This window comes from Coregonus clupeaformis, chromosome 7 (genome assembly GCF_020615455.1).
Source record: "Coregonus clupeaformis isolate EN_2021a chromosome 7, ASM2061545v1, whole genome shotgun sequence".
NCBI classification, from domain to species: domain Eukaryota; kingdom Metazoa; phylum Chordata; class Actinopteri; order Salmoniformes; family Salmonidae; genus Coregonus; species Coregonus clupeaformis.
Genome location: NC_059198.1, coordinates 2,168,393 through 2,187,317, shown reverse-complemented (window position 1 = coordinate 2,187,317; position 18,925 = coordinate 2,168,393). Strand labels below are relative to the sequence as shown.

Sequence of the window (18,925 nt, the reverse complement as noted above, 5' to 3'; positions counted from 1 at the left end):
TAAGCTGAATGTCAATATAGAAGGTTGCCTGTTAACACATCTTCTCTTTCTTTCATCAATATGGTTTATTAATAGGAAAGTTTAGGAGCTTACAAAATATAGGAACATACTGTATCAAATCACAGATGATATGGAAATAATCTCTCCTTTTCGTTCTTTCTTTCGTTCTTTCTTTCGTTCTTTCTTTCGTTCTTTCTTTCTTTCTTTCTTTCTTTCTTTCTTTCTTTCTTTCTTTCTTTCTTTCTTTCTTTTCTCTCTTTCTTTCTTTCTTTCCTTTCTTTCTTTCTTTCTTTCTTTCTTTCTTTCTTTCTTTCTTTCTTTCTTTCTTTTCTTTCTTTTCTTTCTTTCTTTCTTTCTTTCTTTCTTTCTTTCTTCTTTCTTTCTTTTCGTTCTTTCTTTCTTTCGTTCTTTCTTTCTTTCTTTCTTTTCTTTCTTTCTTTCTTTCTTTCTTTCGTTCTTTCTTTCTTTCTTTCTTTCTTTCTTTCTTTCTTTCTTTCTTTCTTTCTTTCTTTCTTTCTTTCTTTCTTTCTTTCTTTCTTTCTTTCTTTCTTTCTTTCTTTCTTTCTTTCTTTCTTTCTTTCTTTCTTTCTTTCTTTCTTTCTTTCGACCTCTAGGCCAGACTGTACATGCAGCAGTTCTATGCCATGTTCCTGAAGCGGGCGCTCTATAGCTGGAGGAACTGGAAGGTGATTGTTGCCCAGTTCCTGGTGCCCCTGGTGTTCACCGTGCTGGCCCTGGTGGTGGCGAAGACCTTCCCCGGGCGCCACGACTCACCGCAGTTGAGGCTGGCACTGGGCCACTACGGGCCCACCACCGTACCCGTGGCCCTGGAGCCCGGCAAGGGACCTCTGGCAATCGCCCTGGCACAGGTGTATTCCTCGCAATTGGCCGCCCAGAAAGCCCAGGATGTCAATATTAGCGGTAAGCGTGTCAGCATGTTGGAAGGGATCGCATGATCACATAATGAGTAGTTATTTGAGATGCAAGGTGATTTGTAGATCAGTGATTCTGTGCAGCCTGTCTGCAATCTAGTCAATCTCAAACACGCATGGTGGAATCTACTTCAGGCTTTAGACCATAGAGATGCACCCATGGAAAAAGCTTATCTTTACTGATCCACCCTATCCCCTGCTCCTTTTCCTTAGACTTCACTGAGTACGTGCTCACCAAGACCGAGGAGGAGGGCGGGGCATTCAACGAGCGCTGCGTGGTGGGTGCATCGTTCTGCGGCGGCACGGGGAAGTTCGCCGAGGTCACGGCCTACTTCAATAACCAGGGCTACCACACGGCCGCCACGGCCCTGATGATGGTGGACAATACCCTGTTCAAGATGCTGGCCGGGCCCAACGCCGCGATTATGACGGGAAACATGCCAATGCCCCGCAACGTCTCCGAGAGTGCTCAGAGTCAGCTGACAGAGTGAGTGGAGGATGGCAGGGATGTAGGGGAGGAAATGGGAGAGGAAGGGGGGAGGGAGGGATGGTTGGATGGGGGAATGGAAGTGGAGCGGGTGTTATGAAAAGAGGAGAGAAGTTGTAGGGACGGAAAAGTGGGTATAGAAGGAGCACAGGTGTTTTCTTTAACAAATTTGAGAAGAGGAGGGAATGTTTAGTTGGGTACTCTGCATGAGTCACTCTGACTCAGTCGATTATCTTCCTTATTGTTGTTAGATAGAAGTTGACTTTTCCATCAACCACCTTGTTTTGGGTCCCTATTATGGTCTCTCCTTTAAACACCTGCGGTCGACACTTCCGTTACAGCCACTAAATCCCAATTAAACCAGGGTATGTCCCAAATGGCACCCTATTCCTTATATAGTGCACTACTTTTCACCATGGCCCATAGGGCTCTGGTCAAAAGTAGTGCACTATGTAGGGAATAGGGTGCCATTTGGGATGCAGACCAAGTCAATGAGCTCCCGGCCCTGCTGGCTGGATCGATGGGGAAGCAACAGAGGTTGATGATAAGTTAGGGTCTGAGGGGGAGATATTGACCAACACCATTCATCAGGAGGTGTTTTTTAGAGGTGAGAGGATAGAGAGAGTGGTAGTGGTTCGGTCAGGGAAGGTATATTGATGGGAGGAAGGACTGAGTGAGAGAAGGATGAGAGGATAGAGGTCTGATGAAGATGTTCTCCTGGCTATCAGAATATTTCTAGTTTCATAATACTCCTCCATCTCTCTCTCTCCTTTTCCCCTCTGCCTGCCTACCTCACCACTCAATACATCATTTGCCTCCTCCCTTACTTTTCTTTCTCTTTTTCTGTCACTCCTCCCAGCTCATCCCCTTCTTTCTTTTCCTCCCGTCTCTTTCTCACTTGTTTACCCTCCTCTCTCTTTCATTGCGCTCTCTCTTTCGCTCGCTCTCTCTTTCGCTCTCTCTCTCTTTCTCTCTCTCTCCCCCTCACTCTCTCAATTCAAATTGCTTTTTTGCTTTAGGGACAGTTTAAATAATAAATAGTAATCCCCCCCCCCCCCTCTCTCTCCCTCACTCCTTCCCTCCTCGACACAGAGGTCAGACGGGATTCGCCATCGCCATCAACCTGATGTACGGTATGGCGTCCCTGTCCAGCACCTTCGCCCTGCTCCTGGTCACCGAGCGCTCAATCAAATCCAAGCACGTGCAGCAGGTCAGCGGCGTCTACCTCTCCAACTTCTGGTTCTCTGCACTGCTCTGGGACCTGGTCAACTTCTTCCTGCCCTGCGTGCTCATGCTGGTCAGTATACCATCTGGATTTACTGAAAGGCCCAATGCAGCTGTTTTTATATCAATATCAAATCATTTCTGGGTAACAATTAAGTACATTACTGTGATTGTTTCCAATGAAAATGCTCAAAAGGAAACAAAAATAGCTTGTCTGTGGAGTGGTCTGAGTGGGGAGGGTAAACTGAAAAATAGCGGCTATCCCCCCCAAACATCCCTCCCTCCCAACAGGTGGTGTTCCGGGCGTTTGCGGTCAAGGCCTTCGTAGCGGACAACCACCTGGTTGACGTGTTATTACTCCTGCTGCTATACGGCTGGGCCGTCATCCCCCTCATGTACCTGCTCAGCTTCCTGTTCTCCACTGCCGCCTCCGCATACACCCGCCTCACCATTTTCAACATCATCAGCGGCACCGCCACCTTCCTCACCGTCACCATCATGACCATCCCAGGTGAGAGCCAAGGCCAGCATACTAGATACTAGCGTTTCACACTATCGTGCCGACCCAAACCAAACTGTGCTGGCTCTGATATTTTCAGGATGGTCCAGCGACTGTGGGGTTGCGTAGCCAGTGCCAGCCTGGTGCTCTTATTTGCTTCACAACTGGGGATTAGGCTGGCAAAATACGCTGTGGAAATACATTTGATGAATTTCCCTTACCTTGATTCTCTTTTCTCATTACCTCTCCTCCTTCCCCTCCTCCCTCCTCTCCTCCTCCTGTTTCCCCTCCTCTCCCTCTCTCCTCTCCCCTCCTCCCTCCTCTCCTCCTCCTGTTTCCCCTCCTCTTCCTCTCCCTCTCGTTTACCCTCCTCTCCCTCTCCCCTCCTCCCTCCTCTCCTCCTCCTGTTTCCCCTCCTCCTCTCTTCTCCCCCTCTCAGAGCTAAAGCTACAGGACCTGTCTCGTATCCTGGACAAGGTGTTCCTGCTCTTCCCTAACTACTGCCTGGGCATGTCCTTCAGCCAATTCTACCAGAACTACCAGTTCATCACCTTCTGCACCTCCAACCCCATGGCCACGGGCGTCTGCCGTTTATTGAGTGAGTAGTGCACGATGCTCTGCTACAGCAGGGAGAGAGAAACCGTAGCTGTATTACATTTACATTTTACATTTTAGTCATTTAGCAGATGCTCTTATCCAGAGCGACTTACAGTTAGTGAGTGCATACATTATTTTTGTTTGAGTATTTTTATTTTTTTCATGCCCCCCCTTGGGAAACGAACCCACAACCCTGGCGTTGCAAACACCATGCTCTACCAACTGAGCTACATCCCTGCCGGCCATTCCCTCCCCTACCCTGGACGACGCTGGGCCAATTGTGCGCCGCCCCATGGGTCTCCCGGTCGCGGCCGGCTACGACAGAGCCTGGATGTTTGGAGGAAAAAGGGGGGCCGCTTTCAAGCCGAAGAACACCATCCCAACCGTGAAGCACGGGGATGGCAGCATCATGCTGTGGGGGTTCTTTGCTGCAGGAGGGACTGGTGCACTTCACAAAATAGATGGCATCATGAGGAAGGAAAATTATGTGGATATATTGAAGCAACCTCTCAAGACATCAGTCAGGAAGTTAAAGCTTGGTCGCAAATGGGTCTTCCAAATGGACAATGACCCCAAGCATACTTCCAAAGTTGTGGCAAAATGGCTTAAGGACAACAAAGTCAAGGTATTGGAGTGGCCATCACAAAGCTCTGACCTCAATACTATAGAAAATATGTGGGCAGAACTGAAAAAGCGTGTGCGAGCAAGGAGGCCTACAAACCTGACTCAGTTACACCAGCTCTGTCAGGAGGAACGTATCACAGTGTCCGTAGTTCAGTAGGACTACCTATTGTATTAGTAGTTTTTGGGGAGTGGGTGGGGACCAAAAATGTAGAGTATTATTTTATTGGACAATATACAAATGTTATTGAGAAAGATAATTTGAAAAATGTAATGTTATTGCATAAATATATGTATTGGTTCTCTTAATTTTGATAGGAGAGATACAAATGTAATGAGTAAAAGGTTGTTTGTTGATATTTGTTGATGTGAAAATCAAAATTTACATATTTTAAGGTTGTCATTAGATTTGGGGTGGGGTGGGGTCGCCACAATAAAAAAATAAAAAAAGGTGTCTCCAGAAATTCCTGCGTAAAAAATAAATAATGGGGTCCCCGCTGAAAAGGTTTGAATACCACTGTGTTACATGATATGTAGTTGTAGGAATATTGTGTTGATGATGATGATCACAATAATGTTGATGAGAATGATTCTGACTACGACGATGGTAATGAGGATGATGAAGAACCTGTCCTGCCATTTTCTAGTTAACCCTTCGTAGCCCTGACTGGTCTTGTTGCTCCTCCCTCCTCCAGACATCACGTACCAGGAGAACTACTTCTCCATGTCGGAGCCGGGGGTGGGCCGTTTCCTGGTGGCCCTGTCCCTGCAGGGTGTAGTCTTCATCACCCTCCTCTTCATCATCGAGATGCAGTGTGTCAAAACCCTCCGCCGCTTCCTCACCCACCTCGCCAGGAGACGTAAACAGGTCAGCAGGGGAGGGGCCAGAGAGTTGACCATATGGTGCTGCCTCATGCCCCAGGTGGGCGGAGTTTTCACTTTATGACCAATGGAATTGTCGAAAATGTGCATACTCCGCCCACCTGGTGCCCTGAGCGAGATGAAACTAATGCCCCCTTTGTTTCTGTAGGGCTGTATACAAGAGGAAATTATACACATTTCTTTGAAGAATTTCTGATTTCTGAAAAGCTGGTATATTTTGGTGTGGTTGGGTACAAAATTCAACATAATGTTCCCTGTTGCAAATTCTTACAGCTGTATTATGCCAGTAGTATAAAAAGAGCCCATTGATAGTAATAGTCTGTATGTGTCTCCTAGCTGCCTCTGATAGGGGATGTGGCCCTACTGCCGGAGGACAGGGACGTAGCGGAGGAGAGGAAGAGGGTTCTGGAGTGTCAGCCCATAGTAGAGTCTATGGTGGGGAGCCCTCTCATACTGCAGGACCTCAGCAAGGTACAGCACCTGTCTGTTAGTCTGTTCTCCCTCCCAGAGGCATCCAGTAGTGGTGAGGGTCTCTGTCTGTCTGTCTCTCTCTCTCTGTCTCTTTCTCTCCTCTCCCTCCAGGTCTACAGCAGTGATCTCCCACCCTCTCCTCTCCCTCCCTCCCTCCAGGTGTACAGCAGTGATCTCCCACCCTCTCCTCTCCCTCCCTCCCAGGTCTACAGCAGTGATCTCCCACCCTCTCCTCTCCCTCCCTTCCTCCAGGTCTATAGCAGTGATCTCCCACCCTCTCCTCTCCCTCCCTTCCTCCAGGTCTACAGCAGTGATCTCCCACCCTCTCCTCTCCCTCCCTCCAGGTCTACAGCAGTGATCTCCCACCCTCTCCTCTCCCTCCCTCCAGGTGTACAGCAGTGATCTCCCACCCTCTCCTCTCCCTCCCTTCCTCCAGGTCTACAGCAGTGATCTCCCACCCTCTCCTCTCCCTCCCTCCAGGTCTACAGCAGTAATCTCCCACCCTCTCCTCCCCCCAGGTCTACAGCAGTGATCTCCCACCCTCTCCTCTCCCTCCCTCCAGGTCTACAGCAGTGATCTCCCACCCTCTCCTCCCCCCAGGTCTACAGCAGTGATCTCCCACCCTCTCCTCTCCCTCCCCCCAGGTCTACAGCAGTGGTGAAACAGCATTGGCGGTAGACAGACTCTCTCTAGCAGTGGGGAAAGGAGAGTGTTTTGGCCTGCTGGGTTTCAATGGAGCAGGGAAGACCACCACCTTCAAGATGCTCACAGGGGACGAGACCGTCACCTCTGGTGATGCCTACATTGACGGCTACAGCATCCTGAGGGATGTCAAGAAGGTAGGAGAGCGAGAGGGAGGTAAGGAGAGGGAGAGAGAGAGGGAGGGGGAAATTAGCACTTTTGAAAAATTATTTAAATTGTTTTTGTCACATACACCGGATAGGTGCAGTGAAATGTGTTGTTTTACAGGGTCAGCCATAGTAGTATGGCATCCCTTGAGCAAATTAGGGATAACTACCTTGCTCAAGGGCACATCGGTAGATTTTTTATCTTGTCGGCTCGGGAATACTCAAATCTCTAAGCTAACTGCCGCCCTTACTTGAAAGTTCATTAGGGCACACCATAACAAAGCATTTTGCAACAGAAAACAAAAACTAGCATTTCCTTTTGAACACGTACAGATAGGACCTTCTCAATTAGGGGCTGTTTTCTTACACTTTGTGCCTCCTGAACACGAACCAGTTCTAATATACGATGAAACTCACAAAATCACCTTGCATGACACCACCCTCTCTCCCATGTGTCGTAGGTACAGCAGCGGATTGGCTATTGCCCGCAGTTCGACGCTGTCCTGGATCACATGACAGGAAGAGAAACGCTGTGCATGTACGCTAGGCTCCGGGGGATACCAGAGAAATACGTGTCGGGCTGCGTGGAGAACGTGCTACGGTCCTTACTACTAGATCCCCATGCTGACAAACTGTGCCGCAGCTACAGGTAAGCATTCAGGGGAGAGAGTAGGGGGGGAAGGGGTTGGGTGTGTGTGTGTTGGTTTTGGGGGTGGGGGACAGAGTGTGTGTGTGTGGGGCAATTGCTGGTCATGGAGTCCTTTTCTTGCTCTATATTTGTTGTGCTCCTTCTGTCCCTCTAGACATAGCATGTCCTATAGTGTACACTCCTCCTTCTGTCCCTCTAGACATAGCATGTCCTATAGTGTACACTCCTCCTTCTGTCCCTCTAGACATAGCATGTCCTATAGTGTACACTCCTCCTTCTGTCCCTCTAGACATAGCATGTCCTATAGTGTACACTCCTCCTTCTGTCCCTCTAGACATAGCATGTCCTATAGTGTACACTCCTCCTTCTGTCCCTCTAGACATAGCATGTCCTATAGTGTACACTCCTCCTTCTGTCCCTCTAGACATAGCTCACGAATGTCAAGAGATTGCGGAGTACAAACACACTCCCTTTCCTCCTTCCTCCCTCCTACATACATCTCTCCATCTTGCCCCCCTCCCTCTCCCTCCCCATCCCTTCCTATCCCTCTCGCTCTTTCCCTCCTTTACCCCCTCCCCTCTCTCTCTCTTCCCCCCTCTCTCGCTCTCTCCTTCCATCTTTCCCTTCCTATCCCTCTCTCTTTTTCCCTCCTTCACCTCTCTCTCTCTCTCTCCCTGCAGTGGGGGCAATAAGAGGAAGCTGAGTGCGGCTGTGGCTCTGATTGGCGGACCCCCGGTCATCTTCCTGGACGAGCCATCCACCGGCATGGACCCAGTTGCTAGGCGACTGCTGTGGGACGCCGTGACGCGCACCCGAGAGTCTGGAAAGGCCATCATCATCACTTCTCACAGGTGAGCATAGCGCGCACACACACACCATCCTCTTCATCGCTAACATGATCATCCTAATTTCTTCATCATCTTCCACCTTCCAGTACAGCCATTACTGTGTTTCAGGAAGGAACAGAGAGACTCAGAGATTAAAATAGATGTTGTCATGCTTGGTGTCTTCTTTTTATCTTTCTCAATCTTTCTCCCTCTCCTCTCTTTTTCCCACTGTTCTTCCCCTTCTGTCTTGCTCTCTCTGCTGTAGTATGGAGGAATGCGAGGCCCTGTGCACCAGGCTGGCTGTGATGGTGAACGGTCAGTTTAAGTGTCTGGGCAGTCCCCAGCACCTGAAGAGTAAGTTTGGCAGCGGCTACACACTGCTGGCTAAAGTACGAGTCGACAAGGAGGTGGAGGACAGCGACCTGCAACTCTTCAAGGACTTCATCGAGAGCACCTTCCCAGGTCAGAGACAAACACACACACACACACACACACTTTTCCCACATTTAGTTACGTTACAGCCTTATTCTAAAATGTATTACATTGTTTTTTCCCCTCATCAATCTACACACAATACCCCATGATGACAAAGCAATTTTTTTATTTTTTTTTATGTTTGCTAATAAAAAATTAATAAAAAACTGAAAGTATTCAGACCCTTTACTCAGTACTTTGTTGAAGCACCTTTGGCAGCATCGAGTCTTCTTGGGTATGACTCTACAAGCTTGGCACACCTGTATTTGGGGAGCTTCTCCCATTCTTCTCTGCAGATCCTATCAAGCTCTATCAGGATGGATGGGGAGCGTTGCTGCACAGCTATTTCCAGGTCTCTCCAGAGATGTTTGATCTGGTTCAAGTCCGGGCTCTGGCTGGGCCACTCAAGGACATTCAGAGACTTGTCCTGAAGCCACTCCTGCGTTGTCTTGGCTGTGTGCTTAGGGTCGTTGTCCTGTTGGAAGGTGAACCTTTGCCCCAGTCTGAGGTCCTGAGCAGGTTTTCATCAAGGATCTCTCTGTACTTTGCTCCGTTCATCTTTCCCTTGATCCTGACTAGTCTCCCAGTCCCTGCCGCTGAAAAACATCCCCACAGCATGATGTTGCCACCACCATGCTTCACCGTAGGGATGGTGCCATGTTTCCTCCAAACGTGACGCTTGGCATTCAGAACAAGGAGTTCAATCTTTCTTACATCATTTACATTTACATTTTAGTAATTTAGCAGACGCTCTTATCCAGAGCGACTTACAGTTAGTGAGTGCATACATAATTTTTTTGTTTTTCATACTGGCCCCCCGTGGGAATCGAACCCACAACCCTGGCGTTGCAAACACCATGCTCTACCAATTGAGCTACATCCCTGCCGGCCATTCCCTCCTCTACCCTGGATGACGCTCCCGGTCGCGGCCGGCTACGACAGAGCCTGGATTCGAACCAGGATCTCTAGTGGCACAGCTAGCACTGCGATGCAGTGCCTTAGACCACTGCGCCACTTGGGAGGCACATCAGACCCGAGAATCTTGTTTCTCATGGTCTGAGAGTCTTTAGGTGCCTTTTGGCAAACTCTAAACAGGCTATCATGTGCCTTTTTACTGAAGAGTGGCTTCCGTCTGGCCACTACCATAAAAGCCTGATTGGTGGAGTGCTGCAGAGATGGTTGTCCTTCTCCATAGAGGAACTCTAGAGCTCTGTCAGAGTGACCATCGGGTTCTTGGTCACCTCCCTGACCAAGGCCCTTCTCCCCTGATTGCTCAGTTTGGCTGGGCGGCCAACTCTAGGAAGAGTCTTGGTGGTACCAAACTTCTTCAATTTAAGAATGATGGAGGCCACTGTGTTCTTGGGGACATTCAATGCTGCAGAAATGTTTTGGTACCCTTCCCCAGATCTGTGCCTCGACACAATTCTGTCTCGGAGCTCTACGGACAATTCCTTCGACCTCATGGCTTGGTTTTTGCTCTGACATGCATTGTCAACTGTGGGACCTTATATAGACAGGTGTGTGCCTTTCCAAATCCTGTCCAATCAATTGAATTGACCACATGTGGACTCCAATCAAGTTATAGAAACATCGCAAGGATGACTAATGGAAACATGATGCACCTGAGCTCAATTTCGAGTCTCGTAGCAAAGGATCTGAATACTTATAAGGTATTTCTGTTTTTATTTTATTTTATTTTTACATTTGCAAATATTTCTAAAAAACCGTTTTAGCTTTGTCATTATGGGGTATTGTGTGTAGATTGATGAGGGGAAAAACGTATGTAATCCATTTTAGAATAAGGCTGTAACGTAACAAAATGTGGAAAAAGTCAAGGGGTCTGAATACTTTCCGAAGGCACTACACGCACGCACTCACCCCACCCCCCGAGGCGATCCAAGATGTATGACTGTCAATGGTTTAGGGGGTTGGTCTAACATGACATCAATTCCTTCTCTCCACAGGAAGTCTACTGGCAGATGAACACCAGGGTATGGTGCACTACCACTTGACTGACAAGACTCTCACCTGGGCACAGGTAACTATCTCTCTTTCTCAGCCGGTCCCTATTCACTCCTTAACCCTTCTCCTTGGCCCTAACATGTCAGCCAACCTGCCTTTTTAGATTTTAGATAGGGCTCCCGAGTGGCACAGCGGTCTAAGGCACTGCATCTCAGTGCTTGAGGCGTCACTACAGACCCCCTGGTTCGATTCCTGGCTGTATCACAACCGGCCGTGATTGGGAGGCCCATAGGGCGGCGCACAATTGGCCCAGCGTCGTCCGGGTTTGGCCGGTGTAGGCCGTCATTGTAAATAAGAATTTGTTCTTAACTGACTTGCCTTGTTAAATAAAAGTTTAAAAAAGACAAAGAGTGTAATGACTCTAGGCACTAAGTGTATTTGCAATTGATTTGTGTCTGACTGCTCCAGACTATTGAAGTTGTCAGAAACAGCTTGTGATTTCAGTCTAAGCACTGACTCACCCTATGTGACTCACCCTGTTACTCACCCTATGTGACTCACCCTGTTACTCACCCTATTGTTACTCCCCCTATGTTCCCCATCTTTCTCTCCCCTCTCTTTATCCCCCCGTTCTCCCCCAGGTGTTTGGCACCCTGGAGGCAGCCAAAGAGAAGTACAACATCGACGACTACGCTGTGAGCCAGATCTCCCTGGAACAGGTGTTCCTCAGCTTCGCCCAGTTCCAGCACTGCAGCAGGAAATAGATGGAGCGAGGAGGAAGAAGAGGGGGGGAGCTCCATCTCTCTGTTTCTCTCTCTTTCTCTCTGTCCATCCGTCGTGTGCATCTCTCCACTCTGTGTGGATGACCTGTGTACATGGACTCGACTATGTGACGCGCCACTGAGCTATGCTCAGCTCTTGATCTACACACACTTACATACATATACACAGACAGACAGACACTGTGCAGTGATGGAGCAGAGGTTGAATCCCTGGACACCTGGACTTCAACGTGGCCGTGTTCTTGGACCGCCACACAGACTGGACACGTTGATCCAAGCCTGGGTCTTAACCATCAACCACTCCTTTCTCTTCTGTTCAATCAGTTTGTGTGTGTTGGACATTTAGGCCAGTCCAGAGGGAATGTTAGGGAGTTTGGTTTAGGGGGGGGGTCTGCTATATGACCAAGTAACCAATCTTAGATGTTACATATTTCTTGTCTTTGACGTTAAAAGACCATGTATACCACTGGATACCACTGGATACCACTGGATACCACTGGATATGAGTGGTCTACTGAGAGTCTACTGTGTGACAGACAGGGTTGCCTCCTTTTGTGCACTTGTATGCAGTGTTGTGTTATTTATGATTTTTGTCTCCTCATATGATTCTTACTTTGGTCCTAAAGAATTGTGCCCAGTGGGTATTGTTCGTCACTGATATGATTGAAATATACAATGAAGCATTTCAAGTGAGGCAATTGTAAAACAAATCAACACAATGGTAGTAGCCCTTATAGCCTTATCAGAAACTATTGAAAGGGTGGATTTTTTTTTTTTTTTTTGGGTAAATGCCATGCGCTAACGCTTGCTCATCCTTTTTGGTCAGATGTAAATGATGTAATAGATTCATGGTACTGAAGCCACTTCCTGTAGGAAATCATTAGATTGGTTTGCAGAAACGTTGCAGGAACGTTAGCTAACAATTGCATATCTGAAATAACAACAACCTCTCTGCACTGCATTGCATGGCACAAAAAAAATTTGCTTGGTATTGAGATGCCCTCAAACCATCATCAAAATTCCTAATTGCAAGATTCACAAAGAAAAAATGTCTCTCGAAGGATTTGAGCATGTTGGACTGTTTGGTTCCTATGCTTAGCATTGGGTCTGTCCACTGACTGAAGCACAACTTCCCTTTCTAAGGGCTACAGTAAGTTTGATGCAGTGTCATAGTTACAGAATCACTAAATACACCTGTTGAGTTATATATTGGTGAACATGTTGTCATTCCTGACCTATAACAGTTAATTATTTGACTTTAAGGGATAGGTCAACGACTTTGTAAAATGTGAAATCGCTGAACTATCCCTTAAAGTGAGGCATATTTTGGTTTGTTTACCCACACAAATGTAACTGCAGCTTAAGCATTCCATGTTAACTTTATTTGTTTGTGTGCTGTCCCTTGACTGCTGTCAATTATACTACTACAGTACTACAATGTTATTCCTGAAGGCTGAAACAAAATGACGTTTTTGCTTATGAATGTGTAGATGCATTACAGCTATGGACCAATGCACTGTTACATCCTCTTAATATAGAGCTTAGAGTACTTTACTATAGAGTAAAGTAACACACCGTCCACTCAACAAATCAGTCACCTTTTTCCGTCCATTGGCTGTTGTTCTTTTCATTTGCAAAGCCTTTCTTAATGTAATTGAATGAAGAGGTTGAATGAAGCGAATGCAAGGTTTAAAGACAGTAGCTTCCACTGGAATGAAAGTATTTCTGTCCAGACAGAGAATTCCTGCTTCTTCTTGTCCCAGCATTCCATTTATTTATTATTTTTGCTTTGTGGAAAATGATTAGGCCTAGTCCAATATTTACTCCTCTTGTGTCTAGACATGCTAACTCTCCTATGTTATCCCAATGCTACACTGGTCGATGTGGTTATGTATCTGAACTATCAACAGTAATCATGGGAGAATAGTGTAAACGTCTTAAAGGGATAGTTTTTTGTTGACGTTTCTTACAAAAGTGAACTGTCCCTTTTAAAATAATGTTTCTGATAATGGTTAACTTATCAATGCAACTGACTGTAAAACAGCCTCACACATGTGAGAGTCATTGTAACTTGTGAAGAAACGACCATGGTCTTGTATTGCTTTCTGAACTGATGTTATTGTTAACAAACACCTATGTATTGCTGAAGGTGACATTCCTACTCATAGCTCACTCAATCTAACGAGTTGACGCTGTCTTTTTTTAAAAGCACTCTTGAAGTGAACCACTGTAACAATAGCTGTTTCTGGGATGGTTGAACTTAAGCAACTGCGTAGGATAGTTGACAAACTGATAGTTAGGTGGTTACAGACAACACTTATTTAGAGGCAGACGTTCATGCTTGGAAGACAAAAAGTAGGGCTTATTGATTATACAGGGCTCTGTCCTGACAAATTATGTTTTTGTTACGTTTCTACATATCATATAGATGCACAGTTCACCTATATGGACATGTCTTACATCTACTTCTTGAGAATCAACCCAAATGTCACATTTTGAGTTAAGTTAAAGAGAACTTGAAAACATTGTGATGATGATGCAAATGATTAGGATAAAGTACAATGTATCATATTTAAAAAAGGGAATCTTCATCATTGAAATCGTATGTACTGTATCATGGAACTAACCTTGTCTACTGTATAATACTGCTATTCTTTTTTTAATTAAATTTGCTCTATGCAAATAGAAGCAAAAACAAGTATTCCTTTACTTTAGAAACACCAAACCTTCATTATACATGATCAATTATGAGGTATTTCTCATTTTAAGACAGCGGTTCTATAACCTTATAAAACTGGACCTGCTGGACTCAGCCAGGAGTACACTGTGGTCATACAGTGAGGGAAAAAAGAATTTGATCCCCTGCTGATTTTGTACGTTTGCCCACTGACAAAGACATGATTAGTCTATAATTTTTATGGTAGGTTTATTTGAACAGTGAGAGACAGAATAACAAAAAAATCCAGAAAAACGCATGTCAAAAATGTTATAAATTGATTTGCACTTTAATGAAGGAAATAAGTATTTGACCCCCTCTCAATCAGAAAGATTTCTGGCTCCCAGGTGTCTTTTATACAGGTAACGAGCTGAGATTAGGAGCCCACTCTTAAAGGGAGTGCTCCTAATCTCAGCTTGTTACCTGTATAAAAGACACCTGTCCACAGAAGCAATCAATCAATCAGATTCCAAACTCTCCACCATGGCCAAGACCAAAGAGCTCTCCAAGGATGTCAGGGACAAGATTGTAGACCTACACAAGGCTGGAATGGGCTACAAGACCATCGCCAAGCAGCTTGGTGAGAAGGTGACAACAGTTGGTGCGATTATTTGCAAATGGAAGAAACACAAAATAACTGTCAATCTCCCTCGGCCTGGGGCTCCATGCAAGATCTCACCTCGTAGAGTTGCAATGATCATGAGAACGGTGAGGAATCAGCCCAGAACTACACGGGAGGATCTTGTCAATGATCTCAAGGCAGCTGGGACCATAGTCACCAAGAAAACAATTGGTAACACACTACGCCGTAAAGGACTGAAATCCTGCAGCGACCGCAAGGTCCCCCTGCTCAAGAAAACACATATACAGGCCCGTCTGAAGTTTGCCAATGAACATCTGAATGATTAAGAGAAGAACTGGGTGAAAGTGTTGTGGTCAGATGAGACCAAAATCGAGCTCTTTGGCATCAACTCAACTCGCCTTGTTTGGAGGAGGAGGAATGCTGCCTATGACCCCAAGAACACCATCTCCACCGTCAAACATGGAGGTGGAAACATTATGCTTTGGGGGTGTTTTTCTGCTAAAGGGACAGGACAACTTCACCGCATCAAAGGGACGATGGACGGGGCCCATGTACCGTCAAATCTTGGGTGAGAACCTCCTTCCCTCAGCCAGGGCATTGAAAATGGGTCGTGGATGGGTATTCCAGCATGTTAATGACCCAAAACACACGGCCAAGGCAACAAAGGAGTGGCTCAAGAAGAAGCACATTAAGGTCCTGGAGTGGCCTAGCCAGTCTCCAGACCTTAATCCTATAGAAAATCTGTGGAGGGAGCTGAAGGTTTGAGTTGCCAAACGTCAGCCTCAAAACCTTAATGACTTGGAGAAGATCTGCAAAGAGGAGTGGGACAAAATCCCTCCTGAGATGTGTGCAAACCTGGTGGCCAACTACAACAAACGTCTGACCTCTGGGATTGCCAACAAGGGTTTTGCCACCAAGTACTAAGTCATGTTTTGCAGAGGGGTCAAATACTTATTTCCCCTCCATTAAAATGCAAATCAATTTATAACATTTTTGACGTGTTTTTCTGGATTTTTTTTGTTATTCTGTCTCTCACTGTTCAAATAAACCTACCATTAAAATTATAGACTGATCATGTCTTTGTCAGTGGGCAAACGTACAAAATCAGCAGGGGATCAAATACTTTTTTCCCTCACTGTATATACTATGTTAACACCTATATGCGTCGTTTGCTAATCAGAACATGACCCGTCTATATACCCTCAGTAGTTACAACCCATTTATTTCTCTGGTGTTTTCAGAGGCGAAGGCACAGAAACTTTGACTAGGGACATAACTCTTGCAGGACCAGTTATCTGACCTCCCTATTCCATGCTGTATTGCCAGATTAGCATACAGTGGGGAGAACAAGTATTTGATACACTGCCGATTTTGCAGGTTTTCCTACTTACAAAGCATGTAGAGGTCTGTAATCCAGAAAATCACATTGTATGATTTTTAAGTAACAATTTGCATTTTATTGCATGACATAAGTATTTGATACATCAGAAAAGCAGAACTTAATATTTGGTACAGAAACCTTTGTTTGCAATTACAGAGATCATACGTTTCCTGTAGGTCTTGACCAGGTTTGCACACACTGCAGCAGGGATTTTGGCCCACTCCTCCATACAGACCTTCTCCAGATCCTTCAGGTTTCGGGGCTGTCGCTGGGCAATACGGACTTTCAGCTCCCTCCAAAGATTTTATATTGGGTTCAGGTCTGGAGACTGGCTAGGCCACTCCAGGACCTTGAGATACTTCTTCACGGAGCCACTCCTTAGTTGCCCTGGCTGTGTGTTTCGGGTCGTTGTCATGCTGGAAGACCCAGCCACGACCCATCTTCAATGCTCTTACTGAGGGAAGGAGGTTGTTGGCCAAGATCTCGCAATACATGGCCTCATCCATCCTCCCCTCAATATGGTGCAGTCGTCCTGTCCCCTTTGCAGAAAAGCATCCCCAAAGAATGATGTTTCCACCTCCATGCTTCACGGTTGGGATGGTGTTCTTGGGGTTGTACTCATCCTTCTTCTTCCTCCAAACATGGTGAGTGGAGTTTAGACCAAAAAGCTCTATTTTTGTCTCATCAGACCACATTACCTTCTCCCATTCCTCCTCTGGATCATCCAGATGGTCATTGGCAAACTTCAGACGGGCCTGGACATGCGCTGGCTTGAGCAGGGGGACCTTGCGTGCGCTGCAGGATTTTAATCCATGACAGCGTAGTGTGTTACTAATGGTTTTCTTTGAGACTGTGGTCCCAGCTCTCTTCAGGTCATTGACCAGGTCCTGCCGTGTAGTTCTGGGCTGATCCCTCACCTTCCTCATGATCATTGATGCCCCACGAGGTGAGATCTTGCATGGAGCCCCAGACCGAGGGTGATTGACCGTCATCTTGAAATTCTTCCATTTTCTAATAATTGCGCCAACAGTTGTTGCCTTCTCACCAAGCTGCTTGCCTATTGTTCTGTAGCCCATCCCAGCCTTGTGCAGGTCTACAATTTTATCTCTGATGTCCTTACACAGCTCTCTGGTCTTGGCCATTGTGGAGAGGTTGGAGTCTGTTTGATTGAGTGTGTGGACAGGTGTCTTTTATACAGGTAACGAGTTCAAACAGGTGCAGTTAATACAGGTAATGAGTGGAGAACAGGAGGGCTTCTTAAAGAAAAACTAACAGGTCTGTGAGAGCCGGAATTCTTACTGGTTGGTAGGTGATCAAATACTTATGTCATGCAATAAAATGCAAATTAATTACTTAAAAATCATACCACGTGATTTTCTGGATTTTTGTTTTAGATTCCATCTCTCACAGTTGAAGTGTACCTATGATAAAAATTACAGACCTCTACATGCTTTGTAAGTAGGAAAACCTGCAAAATCGGCAGTGTATCAAATACTTGTTCTCCCCACTGTATGTCATACAACCTGGAACCTATGGGCCGGTTTCCCAGACACAGAGTAAGCCCTAGTCCTGGACGTAATAGCATGTCTAATGGATATTTTTTTGTCTAGGACTATGCTAAATCTGTGTCTGGGAAACCGACCTATGTCCTACAACCTTTATTTGGCTTGGGTTATTCTTTCACTCCCCTGAATAGAAAAGTAGGGGTTGGTCAAAGACATTCATATTACCAGGAAGCGTGGAGAAAAGTCTAATAGTTGTGAGCGGGATTTGTGTCAGTTCTTTGTTCATGTTGTCGTGACGTGCCTTTCTCACAATCTGCTAATTGCTTCTTCAGAAAGTGAAACACATTCAGACCTAAAAGACAATCAAGATTAACCTGTATTGCTACTTCCTCTTATTCAGTTTTGTGATTACATTTAATCAGTGAGTTCTCTGTTTCTCATTATAGACGGATAACTAAATGAGATAATTACAGATAACTCCTGAGTGGCACAGTGGTCTAAGGCACTGCATCGCAGTGCTAGCTGTGCCACTAGAGATCCTGGTTCGTGTCCAGGCTCTGTCACAGCCGGCCGCGAACATGTATGCATTCACTAACTGTAAGTCGCTCTGGATAAGAGCGTCTGCTAAATGACTAAAATGTAAATGTAATAATGATATTGACGTGATATCCATGTTCTAAATTCTGTTGAGAGGCTGTTCCGTTATGTTGAGCAATATGGTCAGCATATACAGTGCCTTCGGAAAGTATTCAGACCCCTTTCCCACATTTTGTTATTTTACAGCCTTATTCTAAAATGGATTAAATGAATAAAAACCCTCAGCAGTCTACACACAATACCCCAGAATGAAAAAGCAAAAACAGGTTTTTAGAATTTTTGCAAACGTATTAAAACCATTTGCTATGAGACTGTGGTAAATTCAATTGATTGGACATGATTTGAAAAGGCACACACCTGTCTAGATAAGGTCCCACAGTTGACAGTACACGTCAGAGCAAAAACCAAGCCATGAGGTCGAAAGGAATTCTACGTAGAGCTCCGAGACAGGATTGTGTCGAGGCACAGAGCTGGGGAAGGGTACCAAAAAATTCCTGCAGCATTGAAGGTCCCCAAGAACACAGTGGCCTCAATCATTCTTAAATGGAAGCAGTTTGGAACCACCAAGACTCTTCCTAGAGCTGGCCGCACGGCCAAACTGAGCAATCGGGGGAGAAGGGCCTTGGTCAGGGAGGTGACCAAGAATCCGATGGTCCTCTAGAGTTCCTCTGTGGATATGGGAGTTCCTTCCAGAAGGACAACTATATCTGTAGCACTCCACCAATCAGGCCTTTATGGTAGAGTGACCAGACGGAAGCCACTCCTCAGTAAAAGGCACATGACAGCCCACTTGGAGTTTGCCAAAAGGCACCTAAAGACTCTCAGACCATGAGAACCAAGATTCAACTCTTTGGCCTGAATCCCAAGCTTCATGTCCGGAGGAAACCT

General features: G+C 46.0%; 1 protein-coding gene across 1 annotated transcript in view; it reads left to right on the top strand.

The window, feature by feature from the left end:
* LOC121570723 (phospholipid-transporting ATPase ABCA3-like) overlaps positions 1 to 13,941 on the top strand; it is a 69,764-nt gene extending 55,823 nt beyond the window's left edge. The window contains exons 19-31 of the mRNA XM_045221048.1: positions 615 to 921; positions 1,146 to 1,419; positions 2,512 to 2,716; positions 2,935 to 3,154; positions 3,582 to 3,740; positions 5,056 to 5,228; positions 5,579 to 5,713; positions 6,358 to 6,552; positions 7,023 to 7,210; positions 7,891 to 8,061; positions 8,303 to 8,499; positions 10,476 to 10,549; positions 11,115 to 13,941. Of these exons, the coding sequence (XP_045076983.1) occupies positions 615 to 921; positions 1,146 to 1,419; positions 2,512 to 2,716; positions 2,935 to 3,154; positions 3,582 to 3,740; positions 5,056 to 5,228; positions 5,579 to 5,713; positions 6,358 to 6,552; positions 7,023 to 7,210; positions 7,891 to 8,061; positions 8,303 to 8,499; positions 10,476 to 10,549; positions 11,115 to 11,237 (2,421 nt within the window). The 3' untranslated portion in view covers positions 11,238 to 13,941. The remainder of the gene's footprint in view (positions 1 to 614; positions 922 to 1,145; positions 1,420 to 2,511; positions 2,717 to 2,934; positions 3,155 to 3,581; positions 3,741 to 5,055; positions 5,229 to 5,578; positions 5,714 to 6,357; positions 6,553 to 7,022; positions 7,211 to 7,890; positions 8,062 to 8,302; positions 8,500 to 10,475; positions 10,550 to 11,114) is intronic.
* The last annotated feature ends 4,984 nt before the right edge of the window (positions 13,942 to 18,925 follow it).